This window comes from Mesoplodon densirostris, chromosome 2 (assembly GCF_025265405.1).
Source record: "Mesoplodon densirostris isolate mMesDen1 chromosome 2, mMesDen1 primary haplotype, whole genome shotgun sequence".
Lineage (NCBI taxonomy): Eukaryota > Metazoa > Chordata > Mammalia > Artiodactyla > Ziphiidae > Mesoplodon > Mesoplodon densirostris.
Window position 1 is genome coordinate 119,554,042 of NC_082662.1, and position 14,636 is coordinate 119,568,677.

At 42.8% G+C, this 14,636-nt stretch overlaps 1 protein-coding gene across 1 annotated transcript in view; it reads right to left on the reverse strand.

The window, feature by feature from the left end:
* Positions 1–2,168: 2,168 nt before the first annotated feature.
* Positions 2,169–14,636, reverse strand: part of SLAMF6 (SLAM family member 6) — a 28,342-nt gene continuing 15,874 nt past the window's right edge. The window contains exons 2-8 of the mRNA XM_060088334.1: positions 10,296–10,619; positions 7,266–7,529; positions 6,678–6,794; positions 6,294–6,332; positions 5,162–5,241; positions 2,572–2,646; positions 2,169–2,222 (exon numbers count right to left, since the gene is read on the reverse strand). Coding sequence (XP_059944317.1) covers positions 2,169–2,222; positions 2,572–2,646; positions 5,162–5,241; positions 6,294–6,332; positions 6,678–6,794; positions 7,266–7,529; positions 10,296–10,619 — 953 coding nt within the window. The remainder of the gene's footprint in view (positions 2,223–2,571; positions 2,647–5,161; positions 5,242–6,293; positions 6,333–6,677; positions 6,795–7,265; positions 7,530–10,295; positions 10,620–14,636) is intronic.

Consider the following 14,636-nt stretch of genomic DNA (forward strand, 5'->3'; position numbering starts at 1 on the left):
TTACCTATTTCATCTTCATTTATGTGGGCTTATTGGTTTTTACCTGGCTCCTTCGTTTGTAACATAATTTTTTGTCATTTCTTTTTTTTTTTTTTTTGCTGGGTGGTGCTGTATTCCTGTCTTACTGGTTGTATGGCCTGAGATGTCCAGTACTGGATTTTACAGACAGCTGGATAGAGCCGGGTCTTGGTGCTGAGATGAGGACCTCCAGAAGTTCTCACTCCTACTGATATTCCCTGGGGTTTGACATTCTCTGTTAGTCCAGGGATTTGGTCTTAGAGCTCCCACCACAGGAGCTCAGGCCCAACCTCTGGCCTTGAAACCAAGATTCCACAAGCTTCATGACACAGTAAAAGAAAAGAAAGAAAGAAAGAAAGAAAGAAAGAAAGATAAAAAGGAGCAGTACAATATCAAAGTTAAAAACCAAAGTAAAATTAGAAAGATAAAAAATATATTAGGAAAAATAAAAGTTTAATTGAAACAACTGCAACAAGGCAAAATAAAACCAAAACAGAAAAAGGAAAAAAAAAAAAGAAAAAAAAAAAGGTGGTGGTGGGGAACAAGCCAAAAGTAGAGAACAATAACAAAGTATAAAGAATAAAATAAAATTAGAAAAATAAAAGATTTATTAGGAAAAATGAAAATATAAAAGAATCAACAACAATGAATCAACAAGGTAAAACAGAACCCCAATCTAAAAGAGGAAAAAAGAAAAAAAAAAAAAACAGCCTTGGCTATGGGGGTGGAGTTTAGGTGGTGGTGGAACTTAGGCAGGGACGGAGTTTAGGGTGGGGCGGGACCTAGGCAGGTGGGAGCATGATGTTTGCGTGTGGGCCAGGGCCTAGACTCAGGACCACATAGCCAGAAAAGGCCCTGGGGGCGGGGCCTAGGCTGGGTGATGTTCAAGCATGGGGCGGGGCCTCTGTTTAGGACCTGCATGGAAAGGAAGAGGCAGCACGTAGAAAGGAGGGCCTCTGGAGTGTGGAGTTCTGGAGTTTGGAGGTAGGGCCCTGAGTGAGGGTGTGTGCGTGGTGTTTAGGCCCCGCATTGGAGGGCGTCTCAGAGGGGTCTCCGAGAGTAGAGGTAGAGCCCTGGGTGGGGGTGTAGGAACAGGGCTTGGGCTCTGCAGGTAAGGAGGGAGACTCCAAGGGCAGAGGATTAGGCCAGGGAGCCCAACAGGCTCTCCAGTGCCTAAGTGGACAGGGAAAGCACTGGCCACATTCCCTTCCATTCCTTTGTGCCCCTCCCCCACTGTCACCTCCAGGGTCTCCCCTGTAGCCACTGGACCCCTAACCATGGATGGGTCCCGCTAGGTGTAGGAACTCCTCCCCTCCCCCAGCCACCCCTCAGGGGTGCCAGTCCTGGAGGTCTGGCCTTTACTTTTGCTCCCCCTTCCCTCTCTCCTTCTCCCTCAGACCCGTGTGGCTGGAGGATCCCTAGGTGGGCAGAGGATCAGGCCCAGGATCTCAGCAGGTTCCAGGGGGCCCAAGTGGACAGGAGAAACCTAGCCACACTCCCTGTTGATCCTCTGCCCTCCCAGTGGTTCCCCAATTTCCCCCTTCGAGCGTGGAATCCCTTCCCCTCCTCCAGCCACCCCTCAGGGGCACCAGTCCCCTCTGACCTCCACTTCTTCTACCCCTACACTCCCCCCACGCCCTATCTGGTTGCTGGGGGTTCCTCCTGTCCACTTAGGTGTTCATGGTCCCCTACCAGTGCCCGGTAGGTGCCCTAGTTGTGAGGAGATGTGAATTCCACATTCTCCTAGAATGCCATCTTGACTCCACCCCTTATCATATGGTTTTTATTCTTCAATTTGTTGATGTGGTGTATCACACCGATTGATTTGCAGATATTGAAATTGCTCAATTGATATTGATAATGGTGTATGAGCCTTTTAATGTATTTTTGGATTCGGATTGCTAGTATTTTGTTGAGGATTTTTTTCAAGCATGGTATCTGATGTATGTTTTCACTTGGAGCTGATTAGAAATTGTTATTTGGGTCATATGCTGAAGATGATGTTATTCCTTAAATGTTTGACCTAGGTAAGCAGATTCAAGTCTGATAATCCTAGATATTCAAATTCTGTTGTCAGCCAGAAACCAAGCTCTGTTCTCTCTCATAGGATTAGGAGAAGATGTGTCGTTCCTGAATTCCATTGAAGATTTTCAGCAACTTACATGACATTGTGAAGGGCAGTTGTCCTGGAATAGATGGGCTTTCTGTAATGGAAAAAAGAGAAAAATAAAGTAGGTCAATAGGGACTACAGCATCAGGCCACTCCTCATGGATATAGAGGTGGTTTGGAGAGTACTAACAGGCAGAAAGGGATATTGACAGCATAAGCAGGATTAAATTTAAAAAACAAGTAGCTTAAAAACTCAGTTATGTGTGGTGATCCTAATACAAGATAGCTTCTTGGATGTGTTTTGGAGCTGTCCTGAGACTTTCTGTATCCTGCTGGTATTTGTGCATCTGTAAAATGGTCCCTTTACTTTTACTATATTTGCAAAGTCATAGGTCTGAGAAGAGAGGTAAGAATGTAAAAAGAAGTGTCAGTCATAGGCTTACCTGTTGGGACTGTTGAATTTCAGAGTAAATTGTGGTGGAGTCATTGTTTTTCACAGGTTTTGGGATTTCCATTTCCTGTAAAACACAATCATACCAATTTGGCTCACATAAAGAGAAATGCACACATACACAGATACAGTAAGTCCCCTACCTATGAGACTTCAAGTTGTGATATATCAAAGATGTGAACGTGTGTTCACATGTCCAATCACGTAAGTTAGTTCACGTGTCTGGTGTACATTGTCATGTCAAGTGGTTGTGTACTTGACAACAAAGTAAGTACATAAGCTTTTGTGTACTTACTTTGTGTAGCTTACTAATGAAGACCTGATAGAATTGGAGGCTCAAAGAAAAAAGAGAGACAAGAGGAAGAAGAAGTAATTGAAGAACTGAATAGATTCATGATATAGGAAATGGCAAAGGGATTTTCTTTATTTGAGGAGGCACTGTTAGTTTTTGAGGCACAGGACCCAAATATAGAACAGTATATGAAGTTTGCAACAGCCGTTCAGAATGTGATCCAGTGCTACCGTGTCATCTATGGTGAGAAAAAAAAGCTACTACCCAGACATCACAGGATCATTTCTTCAAGAGAATAGATAAAATTGAATGCAGCAAGGAGCCAGAACCTGTACCATCAGTGTCAGGTATGGGTGAAATTGCAGCTTGCCCTCCACCTCCTATTGCAGGAGATCCTTCAGCTCTGCCATCTCCCATGTCCTCTTCCTCTGCCAGTCAGTAACTCTTCTTGCCTGTTCACTCGATGCCAGCCCCTGTATGCTAGCTCTTGTACCATATTACTGTACTTTTCAAGGTACTGTACTGTAAAATTAAAAATGTTTTCTTTATTTTTTGTGTTTTTTGTTTTGTATGTATTATTTTTGTGAAAGATATTATAAAACTATTACAGTACAGTACTATATAGCTGATTGTGTTAGTTGGGTATCTAGGCTACTTTTGTTGGACTTAAGAACAAATTGGACTTATGAGCATGCTCTCAGAACAGAACTCATTCATATGTAAGGGACTTACTGTATATTCTTGGGAAAGGCAGTGTGACAAAAGAGGGATGATGTCAAAGTTCTTTAGGAGGAATTCTGGGGAGTGTTTAGCAAGAGAAGCTGGAAACAAAGCACCACTAGCTCTTAAACCTGTGAAGGATTAGTCACCTTCCCTGAGCCCTAAACAGAAGCACAACACTCCAGCAAACCGGTGGTCTCAAGAACCAGAGAGAGACAGAAGGGCGACCTTGTTGGCAGGTGGTGTGAAGGAAAGAAAGCATTCTTGTCCTGCATCCAAATCTACTCTCCTTCCTCTATTTTTAGGAACTAACCTACACACTAGATGGTTATTGTATTATATCTTTTGTCTCAGATCTTTACTACCTATAACTGGAGTTATTGCCTGCTTCATTTTACCCCTGTGTTTCTATTTGCCTGGTCATCATGTCATTGGGGTTCTCCTCAAGCATGGGGAACTGGTAGAGCAGGAATATCTTGTCTTAAGAATGGCTCTGCTTGGAATAAAAAGTCCGGCAGTAACAGAAGTCCCCCATGCTCATAGTTTTTGGCATTTTAAATTAATTAAGGCATATTTTGGGTGTTATCAAAACCTCTGAAACTCTTCAAAGTACCATGTTTTGCTAAGCAAAAGATAACAAACTTGCTGGAGAGTTTCTTGGTTTGTTGAGAGTAATTCATCTTGTCTTCAAGAGGAAATTGGAAAGGCAATTGAAATATCTGAAGTGAGAGCACTTCTTATTGTTGGCTAGCTTCAGAGGCTACTTTGCAAATACCTGTGAGGGGCTTTGTGAAGGGAGATTTGCTTGTGGAATCCAAGATTTCTAGGCAGACCATTGTTTCCATCAACTGAAGAATGATGGCTCTCTTGGCTTGTTTTTCAGAAGACATGGAAATTGGCCTCTCAGGATGTGTAGTGTTATTTAGAAATGTACCACCTGCGGGTGCTTTATTTTGGGGTTGATGGGGAATTACTGATGCATGGCGAGGAGTTCCTGATGCCTGACCAAGGCCATCCTGTTATGTTGCTAGAGGGCAGGGGACGATTGAGGACTGCTCATGCCTTTAGTGTCCTATACTGTTGAGGGATTGCAAATTCTTGCCCCTCTTTCCCTCTTGAGAGATTCTTCTGAGCTCCCCTATTTCCCCTACATCCAGGATGAGAAAGCCCCTGATACAGAATCGTGCCCTCCGAGGGCTCTCAAACTTAAATGAACTCTGATCCATCCAGCAAGTATTTACTGAGCATCATGCTAAGACATAGGGGAAGAGAGAGGAAGACATAATTTTCACTTCCAGGCAGCTTGTAATTAAGCTGAAGGGACAAGACTTACTGATGCATTAAGCAGTTAGATTAAGCAATGTAAAGCAGGATATGAGTCAACATTCTACTGAGGTGTGAACATTGAGGTCTAGAAAGGTCCCTCACATAACTCTGCAGTTCTTGTCGCTGCCTTTGCCTCTCCTCAATGGTGTATGTCATTTGAATTTAGAAAAGTTTGGTGACAAGGTCATGTATAATGACTGTAAAAATAATGACCATGAAGGAGTATAAACCTGAAAGTACTCACCCTGTTTGAATGGGTGACCTGAGCATACACAGTGCTCCCTGGAGAGAAGGAAGCATACTCTAAGTTCCTCACAGTCTCTGCTGTTAACACAGGAAGGCACAGTCAGTAGCTGAAGGACTCTGGTCTGCTCTCCCAGGACCTTGTCTACCCCAGGCCATTCTCTGACCCCAGAGAGGCAATTGTTCAAAGCATGGCCCTTCCTTAGGGTTCATTCATTTTTGATAGTCTTTGGAGTTCTGGGTTGAACCAGAACATTCTCAGTCATGTGATCTATTTCTGACCTCATCTCCTTAGGGACACATGGCCTTGAGCTATCCTAAAGCCTCAGAGTCTCCCTCTGACTTCACAGGAAGGGAAGCTTCTGGGACCAAATAGCACTGCCTACACAGGAGCTAGAGAACCTCACTGGTGAGCATAATGGAGCCAGATTATTTCACATATATAATACTATTAAACTTTTTAGAGCTCCTTAGAGTGGATTTGATTATATTAGAGATGAGGAACTGGAGGCTCAGAAAGTTTTACAGACTTGGTGCAAACTCACACAGGAAGTGATCAGACAAGAATTTGAATGCATGCCTTGTGACTCCAAACCTCATGCCAGGTCCTCCGTGCATGAAGTCATGTATCTCTCACCCATGAAATGAGACTCAATGCCAATCTGAGTTCAGAGCCTGTGTTTCTGTCTCTATATCATACTTTCTCTTTTGACTGTGTCCACTCAGTGCCCAAACCCTGGCTGAAGAGCGTGATGGGGTCAGGCAATTTGTCTTTGGGCATTTGATGCCATAATCCTGTCTTTACCCTGCTCCTCCTGTTGATAATGGACAGGTCATGAGTCCTTTCACTGGCGCTTAGTCTCTCCATTGTCAGAGCGGGGAATGACCCTAATCTACCCCAAGAAATTGCATGAGTGACCGGTTTGCATGTTTGTAAGGGACCCTGTAAGTCACACAGGGGACAAACTTTCACAGTTCCAGGTGTTATCCCCTTGCACCATCTGGTCCATCTGGGTAATGACATTCTGACTCCCTCCTCTCTCATTATCCGGCCCTCTGACCGCCCCTCTTTCCTTTTCACTTGGTTCTTCCCATCTGCTTTATGATTGGGAGTTAAGAGTCTGGATGCTCACCAGGACACTGGGTTTGCTGAGTAGAGAATTGAAAGAAACCTGAAAAATAAAATCAGGGAAATTGAAATCTGTGACTATAGTGAGAGAAGCCTTCCACCCCCTACCCCTAGATGTATCTCTCTAGAGGGTGTGTTGGAAGGGGACCCGAAAGGGAAGGGCAGGCAGGCCCTGAGACGGGGTCCTGCATTTTCCAGTAAGACACTTTTCTAGGAGATTAACACATGTGTATTCACAACCCAGGTGTCATCCCAGTGGACCAGCTGAACCAGGGTTTGCATCCTCCTTCCCTTTATCTGTCTTCTACAAGACAGAGTCTTGTGGAGGCCCCAAACACTAAGTCTCTGGAACTTTGGAGAAGAGACAGTAAGTAGGAAGAAAGGAAACCTATTTTTTTCCTGCAAACAAATAACGACACGATGATGACTACGACTATACACATTGAAGAAACTGCCACTACAATCCACATGGTATCCAGGTGTTCATTTTTTTCATTAGTAACACCTAAAGAGAAAAAAAAAGAAGTTGCACTTGAGACACATCGAGTGAGGGCCAGAGTGGTTTTTTAGAGCCTCTACTGCATCTCTTCTAGACCATCTTTGGGGGTTGGGTGGGTTCTTCTATACCCAGAGGCTCTGGTGGTCTGAGCAGGCTTTCTGGGAGTGGGAGTCCCATTTAGGCAGACAGGGCATGGTGGAGCCTGGTAGAGCCAGTGGGAGTAAGCAATCATGCCTTCCCAAGGACTTTGCTCTTGGGCTCTGAGTGGGCTGGAGAAAGGGTTGGTGGAGGGGGAGGGAGGAAGGAGAGACCTTTGGGGGAGTGAGAGGCATGGAGCCCCAGGGGATGTCTGTCCCATCCCAGTGTCACTTGGCTGTCTCCTACTGGACTGCTGTTTTAGGAATCATAAAGAGCACAAGAGACACCCCTCACCCCACAGCCACTCAAGGATCTCAGAGAAACCTGAGACAGACTTACTTTTGCAGAGACTCTGGACAGAGACAGAGAAGGATGAATTGCTGACAGGATTCTCAGCTACGCAGGTGTAAGTCTCTTCATCGAAACTCTTGGGGTCCCAGGAGATAGTGAGGTTTGCTTCACTTTGAAGTGTGTTTCCTGAGACCTGCCACCTGAATAAGATGTTATCATTTGGATCCTCCACAGAGCAGGTTAAGTGGATCTCACAGGTCCTATTTTTAGACCATTTGGTGTGAGGGACAACTTGTAAGTTCCTTAGTCGTCCTGTGTGCAGAGAAGAGGCTTGGATTAAGGACAAATGGCTTGACTCAGCCCTCTGTGAAAAATATCTCTCACCTCGACATTTCTGTATTCCACCTGACACTGCTGTGTACTCTGTAAATAACTCTGCATGTACTGCCTAATTGATGACATCAAGGTCTGGGGTGATCAAATGATAAGGGACATCAGTATGAGAGAGAGTAGGCAGTGGGAGAGAGGGAAGGGAAAGGCTGGGGTTGTTGCCAACTAGTCTGGTGATTTTGAGCTGATCACTTTAATTTTTGGAGCTCCAGTTTATTCCTGGGGGTCCTTCTAACCCTTGTTCACTGCCCCTCATGTAAAAATAATTTGGAGACTAAGCTAAGGGCCAGCCCTACCTTAGCCAGGTCCAAAACCAGAAGACCAGGCACACTTCTCCATTGTCAGAATTCCCTAGATGGGATGGAAGATAAAAGCTTAACACTCTTGGAGAACTGTATTTCCCACAAATTTGTGGGAATATTGGTTCTCACTGGAGCTGATGCTGGCTCAAATGATGACAAAGAGACCTTGATGTAGAGTGTCACCAGGTCAGAAAGGGAAATGTTGAGAACTAAAGAATTAGGAAAGGAAAAAGTGAAGAAACAGAGAGAAAACAAGAAATTCTGAGGAAGAAAGAAGTGCAATATATTTGGGACTACATATGTTGCAGAAATATCTGAGAACAGAGCCCAGAAAATATCACCTAGTAAGGTGTCAGTGGCTGTGAATCAATGGGGACATGAAAGCAGTACAGAAAAGCTCTCTGACCTAGACTCCGCCCAAGGGTTGGAATAAAGGTGACCCAATAGAAACAGAATGACTCCAACTGTCTGATTAGAAGAGATTAAGTAATGCTTTAAGCTTAGCTAACTGAGTAGGGATGGTGGAACACAACTTGCTAGAACAGATTTTTCATGTCATGGCAAGAGTGTTGGATTTGGAGTTAGGAAGACCTAGGTTAGAATCACGGCTTTGTCATTTACTGGCTACATGGACAAATTTTAGTCTCTTCATGCCTAAGTTTCCTCATCTATAAAACTGGGCAATAATACTTACTTCTTGGGTAACTATGAGGATTAAATGAGATAGCATGTAGCACAGAAATGGAAAATATTTGGCATGAATATTACATCTCCTTCAGCCAATGTCTGTTGCTGACCTCAAAAACCTATCTTGATATCTTTCTCCACTTGATGAATATATAACTACTGACTTGACATTTCCACCTGGGTATAATGTATATCTCCAACTCAACATGTTCAAAAAGACTCCTGTTTTTCTCTCCAAAACCTTCTCAGTCTGCAACTTTCCCCATCTTAGTTGACAACAACTGCATCCTTCCAGTCATCCAAGCCAAAAGCCCTGGAGTCATCCCTGACTCATCTTTTCCTCTCATACTCCCACATCACAAAATCCTGGTGGCTTTACCTCTAAAATATATCCAGAATCCAACCACTTCTCACTACCTCCACTGCTCCCACTCTGGTCCAAGCCAGTATTACCTCTTGCTTAGATAGTTGCAATGGTTTCCTAATTGGTTCAGTGGCTTCCACCCTTGTCCAAAGAGATCCTTTAAATAAGTTAAATTATATTACTTCTCTGCAAAACCCTCCAATAGTTGGCCATTCCCCCCAAATAGAAGCCAAAGTCCTTATGATGGCTCTCATAGCCTTGGAAGATATGGCCCCCTACTTCCTTACTGACCTCATTTCCTATTGCTCTCTCTTACTCTGCTCCTTGATGTTTGACCTTCTTTATATTCCTTGAGCTGCCAAACACAGGGAGTGCTTGTGTGGGATGGCTCTTCCTCCAGATATCTACATGGCTCACTCTTTTACCTCCAACATGTCTTGGCTGTAATGTCATCTTCTCAATGAGGCCTATTATGACCACTCCATTTAAAATTGACCACTGCTCTCTGGCACTTCTGATGCTCCTTATTCTGTTCTAATCTCTCTTTCTCCATAGCACTCGCAGCTTACTGTGTCATTTGTTTATATATTATGTGTACTATTTATTATTGCTCCCATATTCCCTTCCCAGAATGTCAGTTCCATGAGGGCAGGGACCTTTGTTTTGTTTGCTGATGTATTTCAAGGGCCTAAAACAGTGTCTCGTATATTATCCCTGGTTAACAAATATTGTTGACTCAGTGAATAAACAACATGACTCTGATATCTTTCTTAACACTGAACCCTAGACAGTTACTCCCAGTTAATTGATATTGGCCCATAAGATCAAATCTTTGCCATCCCTAGCCTAGTACATACAGAACAATTGGCCAGGTTTTTTTTTTTTTGAAAAAAAACCTATATAATTTATATCTTAAAATTCCTTTGCACAATTGTAAAACATGTTGGTGTAGCTTACACATCTCTCTGTGTATGTGCCTTTGAAGGAGAGGTACTCCAAAAGGTCCTGAGAAGCCATTGGCATTCAGCCTCAGGAGTGTGGTTGTTGCAGAAGAAGTTGTGCTTGGTCTTCTAAATAGTGGCAGAAGAAACTTGTCTCAACAAGTGTAATGGAGCCTAGTACAGGGTCTAGAAGTCACAAGATTTAGGTTCTAATCTCAGCTCTGTCACTAACTGCTGTGCAATGCCATTGAATTGTTTTGTTGCTGGACCTCAGTCTAGCTCCAAATGCCATGCTTTTTACCACTAAGCTATAGTGCACACTTGCAGTCACATAGAATTGAAATATGTACTATTTTTCAGTCCATACACAATTAAACCCCATGCTTTGACTCACTGAAGATCCTCAGATAATAACTGGTAAACAGTGAAGAGGTCAGTGTGGTTATCTGGGCGCTGTAAGGTCCTGTGTCTGCCATCGTCAGGTTGCTGAGCTGCAAGGAGTAGGACTCGGTGACATTCAATCGATTTTTCCGCTTTGGGTCAGTCACCCTCTTTAGTGTTTCATTTGGATCTATGAAGATGATAGATTTTCCACCATGAAGCCAGGTGATGGACATGATCTTCTCTTCCACAGGAAACTTCAGGGTAAGTGTTACAGAGTCCCCCATGACCCCGTTCACAATCAATGGGGTTGAGCTGGTTTGTGAAACTGTGTTCCCTGTGAACACAGAAAGGAAACTGCTATAACTCTCCCTGCCCTCCCCCTGCTCCCCACACCCTTTCTCCATCCTCTGCCAGTCAGTTAGAGCTCTCTGATACTGAAGCCCAGAAATGTGATGAAAAGGGAAAGGGTTAGGAGGAGTGTTGAAATGGGCAATCACAGAGGCTCCACCCCAGCAAAATGTCTGGCACTCTTGTTTAATGAGTACTTGGTCCAGATGATCCTGGCCAGTCTACCCTCCCACACTAGCTGGTCACTCCTGGGTTATGGCCACACTATCTGACCCCAGCTTCTGACTTATCTGGGCATGAGATAGAGAGGGACAACTATATCAACTCTCTGGCACAGACTTCAAAACACACAAGTCTTTGATGATGAAATATAATCAAAGCTTGACATTTATCAAATACCTACTGTGTTCAGCATAATAGGCTTGTGAGCTTTAGAGGACTAATAATAGGAATTTACAGTTCTTATACATTATTTCATTCAACGCTGACAACAATTCTGTGAGGCAGTAGGATGAATATTACCATCTCCATTTATAGACAAGGATCTGAGGCACAGAGAGGTTACCTAGTTTTCCCAGGGTTATCTAGCTAAGGAATAACAGAGTCAGGATTCAGACCCAACTCCTTTGACTCTAACTACTTTGTGCTCTTTCCATGATACCAGAAGATATCTTTTCTTCTCCCAAAAGATTATTGTCTAGTAGTTGAGGAGATAAAAACTGATAAGCATAAAAGTAATACATATAACCTCAAAGTAACATATAATGACTATACTCTCATAAGCCTATCTCAGAGCCATTAATATTCAAGCAAAAATGGTGAAATAGTCACAATCATTCTTAAAGAAGATGTTTCTTTACCATCCTTTGCCAAATTCCTAGCATTTATCATACCATTTTTTAGCCCTCTGTTTACTTGTTTGTCCAGCTGACCATGCCTTAATTATCTTTATATCTCAGCACTGTGCCTGACACAAAGTAGGATCTGGAAATGTTTGAGTGAATCAATGAATAAGTAACCATTACCACAACCTCAACCTTCTCAAGACCTCTTACTTCTCAGGAGAGGATCTGAGTAGGGGAGGAAATATCTCTTGGGATCTTTGCACTCAGCTCCTGGGTGACCTCACACTTCCTCTCTTTCTCTCAAATTGTCACATGCATGCCTGTCACATGAACACTGCCATCAATTCCCCCTCTTTACTACATCTTTCCCATCAGCACTTTAACATGCTGTTGTTTGTCATTTGACCATTCTTCCCTCTCGGAATCACATGGGTGAATATCACAAGCAAAATCTTGAGTGAAAAAAGAAAATACAAATACAAGTAGAATACAGTGGCATGCTTACATTTATTTAAAGTTAAAAAACAGGCAAAACAAATCTATTATTTTAGAAGTCAGGATAGGGTTACTTTTGAGGAGAAGGGAGGGATAGCAAGTAGGAGGGAGCATAAAGGGGGTTTTCTGGGCTGCTGGTAATGTGCCATTCCTTAACCTGTGTCTGGATACACAGATTTATTCATTTTATGATTATTCATTGAGCTGACACAAAGGATTTGTAATTTTCTCTTTGTATGCTATATTTCAGTAAAAGAGGTTAAAACAACAAGAAAAAAAAACCAAAGCAATTACAATGGCCTATGAGGGCCAGAATGATCTGGTCATTCTTCTCTTTTTAGCCTAATTTCCTATAACTCTCCCCCTTGTTCCCTTTTCTCACACTATGCTGGCCTGGTTATTCCTTGAACAGGCCAGAGTTGTATACTTGTAATTCCCTCTGCCTAGAAGGCTCTTCCCCCAGGTGTCCACAAGGCTCACTCTTTCATCTCCATAAGGTCTTTAATGTAAACATCACCTCTCAAGGAGGCCTTCTGTGACCATGTTTTCCTCACCACAAGCCCTCACTCCTGTGTACTCACTGCCTTTGAATTTGTTTTTCTCTGTAATACTTACTTTCTACCACACTTTGTAATTTGAATATTTGTGTGTGTTTTTTTTGTTGTTGTTGTTCTTTTCCCCTTCTATAAGAATGTAAGCTCCATGAAAGCAAGGATTTTTTCTGTCTTGTTCACGGTGCTGGACATTCTTGAACAGTGCTTTGCACATAGTAGGCACCCAATGAATATTGCTGAGTGAATGAGCATAGCTCCATCCCTTGTTTTGGAGGTTCTCTGCCCAGGATGTTTAGGACCAGTTTCTCTTTGTAAGGGGTCTTGGCATACCCTGTGGCCCAAAGACTCTCCAGGAACTGTTCTTCCTTCTCTAGCACAGACCTTTAAGTTTCCTTTGTTTTTATAGATTGAAATCATTCATTTATTTAACAGGCCATTCATTGTACTATTTGCTCAGCTCTATGCAAATTCAGTGAGTAAAAGCCTTAGAAATCATGGCATTCAGACCATATTTATTAGACTCCTTTTATGTACCAGTTTCTGGACTGAAGACTGAATATAGAAATGAATAAGACATTATCCGTTCTCTGGACTCACCGTGTGGTAGAGGAGTCTGACAGGTAAACATGTAGCTATGGTGTGGTGAGTTAGGCATTAACCTAGGATAGGGTTTGCTTCTGCATTGCCCTCACACCACTAATTGCACCCTGAACACTCAATATCTTTCTCTTAGATATAGTTAAAATGTTCTTTTCCTCTATTTTTCATAATCTTGAGGGTAGGGATTATGCTTATTATCTCTGTATTCCTAGCATTTAGCACAATTTTGAGCTCAATAAATGTTAAATTGATAGAGATAAATGCTCTATAAGAGAACAAATAGTGAAAATGATGGGGTAGAAAGGGCTGGGGGTTGTCAGAGAACACTTCGCAGAGAAGGTAACATTGTAGTAGAGTTTTGAATAAAAACAAGAAGTTCTCCATTGCTTGATTATTTCAAGAATACCCAGCTGTTTCTTTGCTCTATTGTTCCCTTTGCCTGAAATACCTTGCTCACATTTTCCCATCTGGTGAGCTCCTATTTATCCTTCAAGGATAAGTTCAAATATCTGTTTGCCTTTGCTTATATTTGTGGGGTTTGCATTGGTACAGGGGAGGATAAAGGAGTTTGTGGTGGGAGAAGAGGAGAAGTTATAGAAGGAGGAGAAGGGGTTGGTAGAAGTAATTCCCTGCAAATCTAAGAAAAAAAAGAAGATAAGAGTCACTGTGCTTAATGAAGGTGAAGGTAAGAAGTTACTGAAAAAGTTCAAAGGCTCCTCTGAAAGACTTTGGACTGAAGGAGAGCTGCTTTGGGACCCAGATGATGTGGTGTGGCCCAGAAGGCACAAGAAGGCCTTTTTCTCTACTCTGTCTGGGATCAGCACTGATGCTTTGGGAATGTCCTGGGTCAGCATGTTTGGCATGAATATCTATGTTCTCTGCAGAGCATTGAGGTCTTCTGTAAGTGGTTCAGCTGGCAGCAGATTTGGAGGACTAGAACCAGAAAAGAGTAAGAATTGGGAGAATGCCTTATGACCTTAACAGAAGGCTGCTTTGTGGGCCTATGTGAAGCATCCCTTAAACATCACTGGGAGCCACTTGGAGCATGGGGGTGGTGCTGAGGCCCATACCCTGGTGTGGATGTTCAGTCAGCAGAAATTTGGGATATGTTTGTTGACATGTTTCACTCACTCTGGAAACATGAGTAATGTATCGGTCAGCTCTTTATGCCCCCAGAATCTGGCCCAGGGAACTTGGAATACTAAATATGTTGAGATTAGAATGTAAAGTGTCTTGAATGATTTTTTTTTAATGTATTAAGGAACATGGAGTATTTTTGAGAAATGCGAAGAAATAAAGAAAGCAGGTAAGGTTGAACTGATTCTGAAAAAGAGAAAAGTCAGAGAAACTTTGGGATATCTAACCTAGGGGAATGGCTTAGGCCTAGGACTGGCTTAGGCCTATCTATAGGAAAAAGAGATATAGTGGGTTGTTTCAGCTCAGCATGAAACAAGTTCAGAAGGAGGGTAGGGGCTGATTTCTCAAGAGGTTTAATAGAGAAGGGAAGAG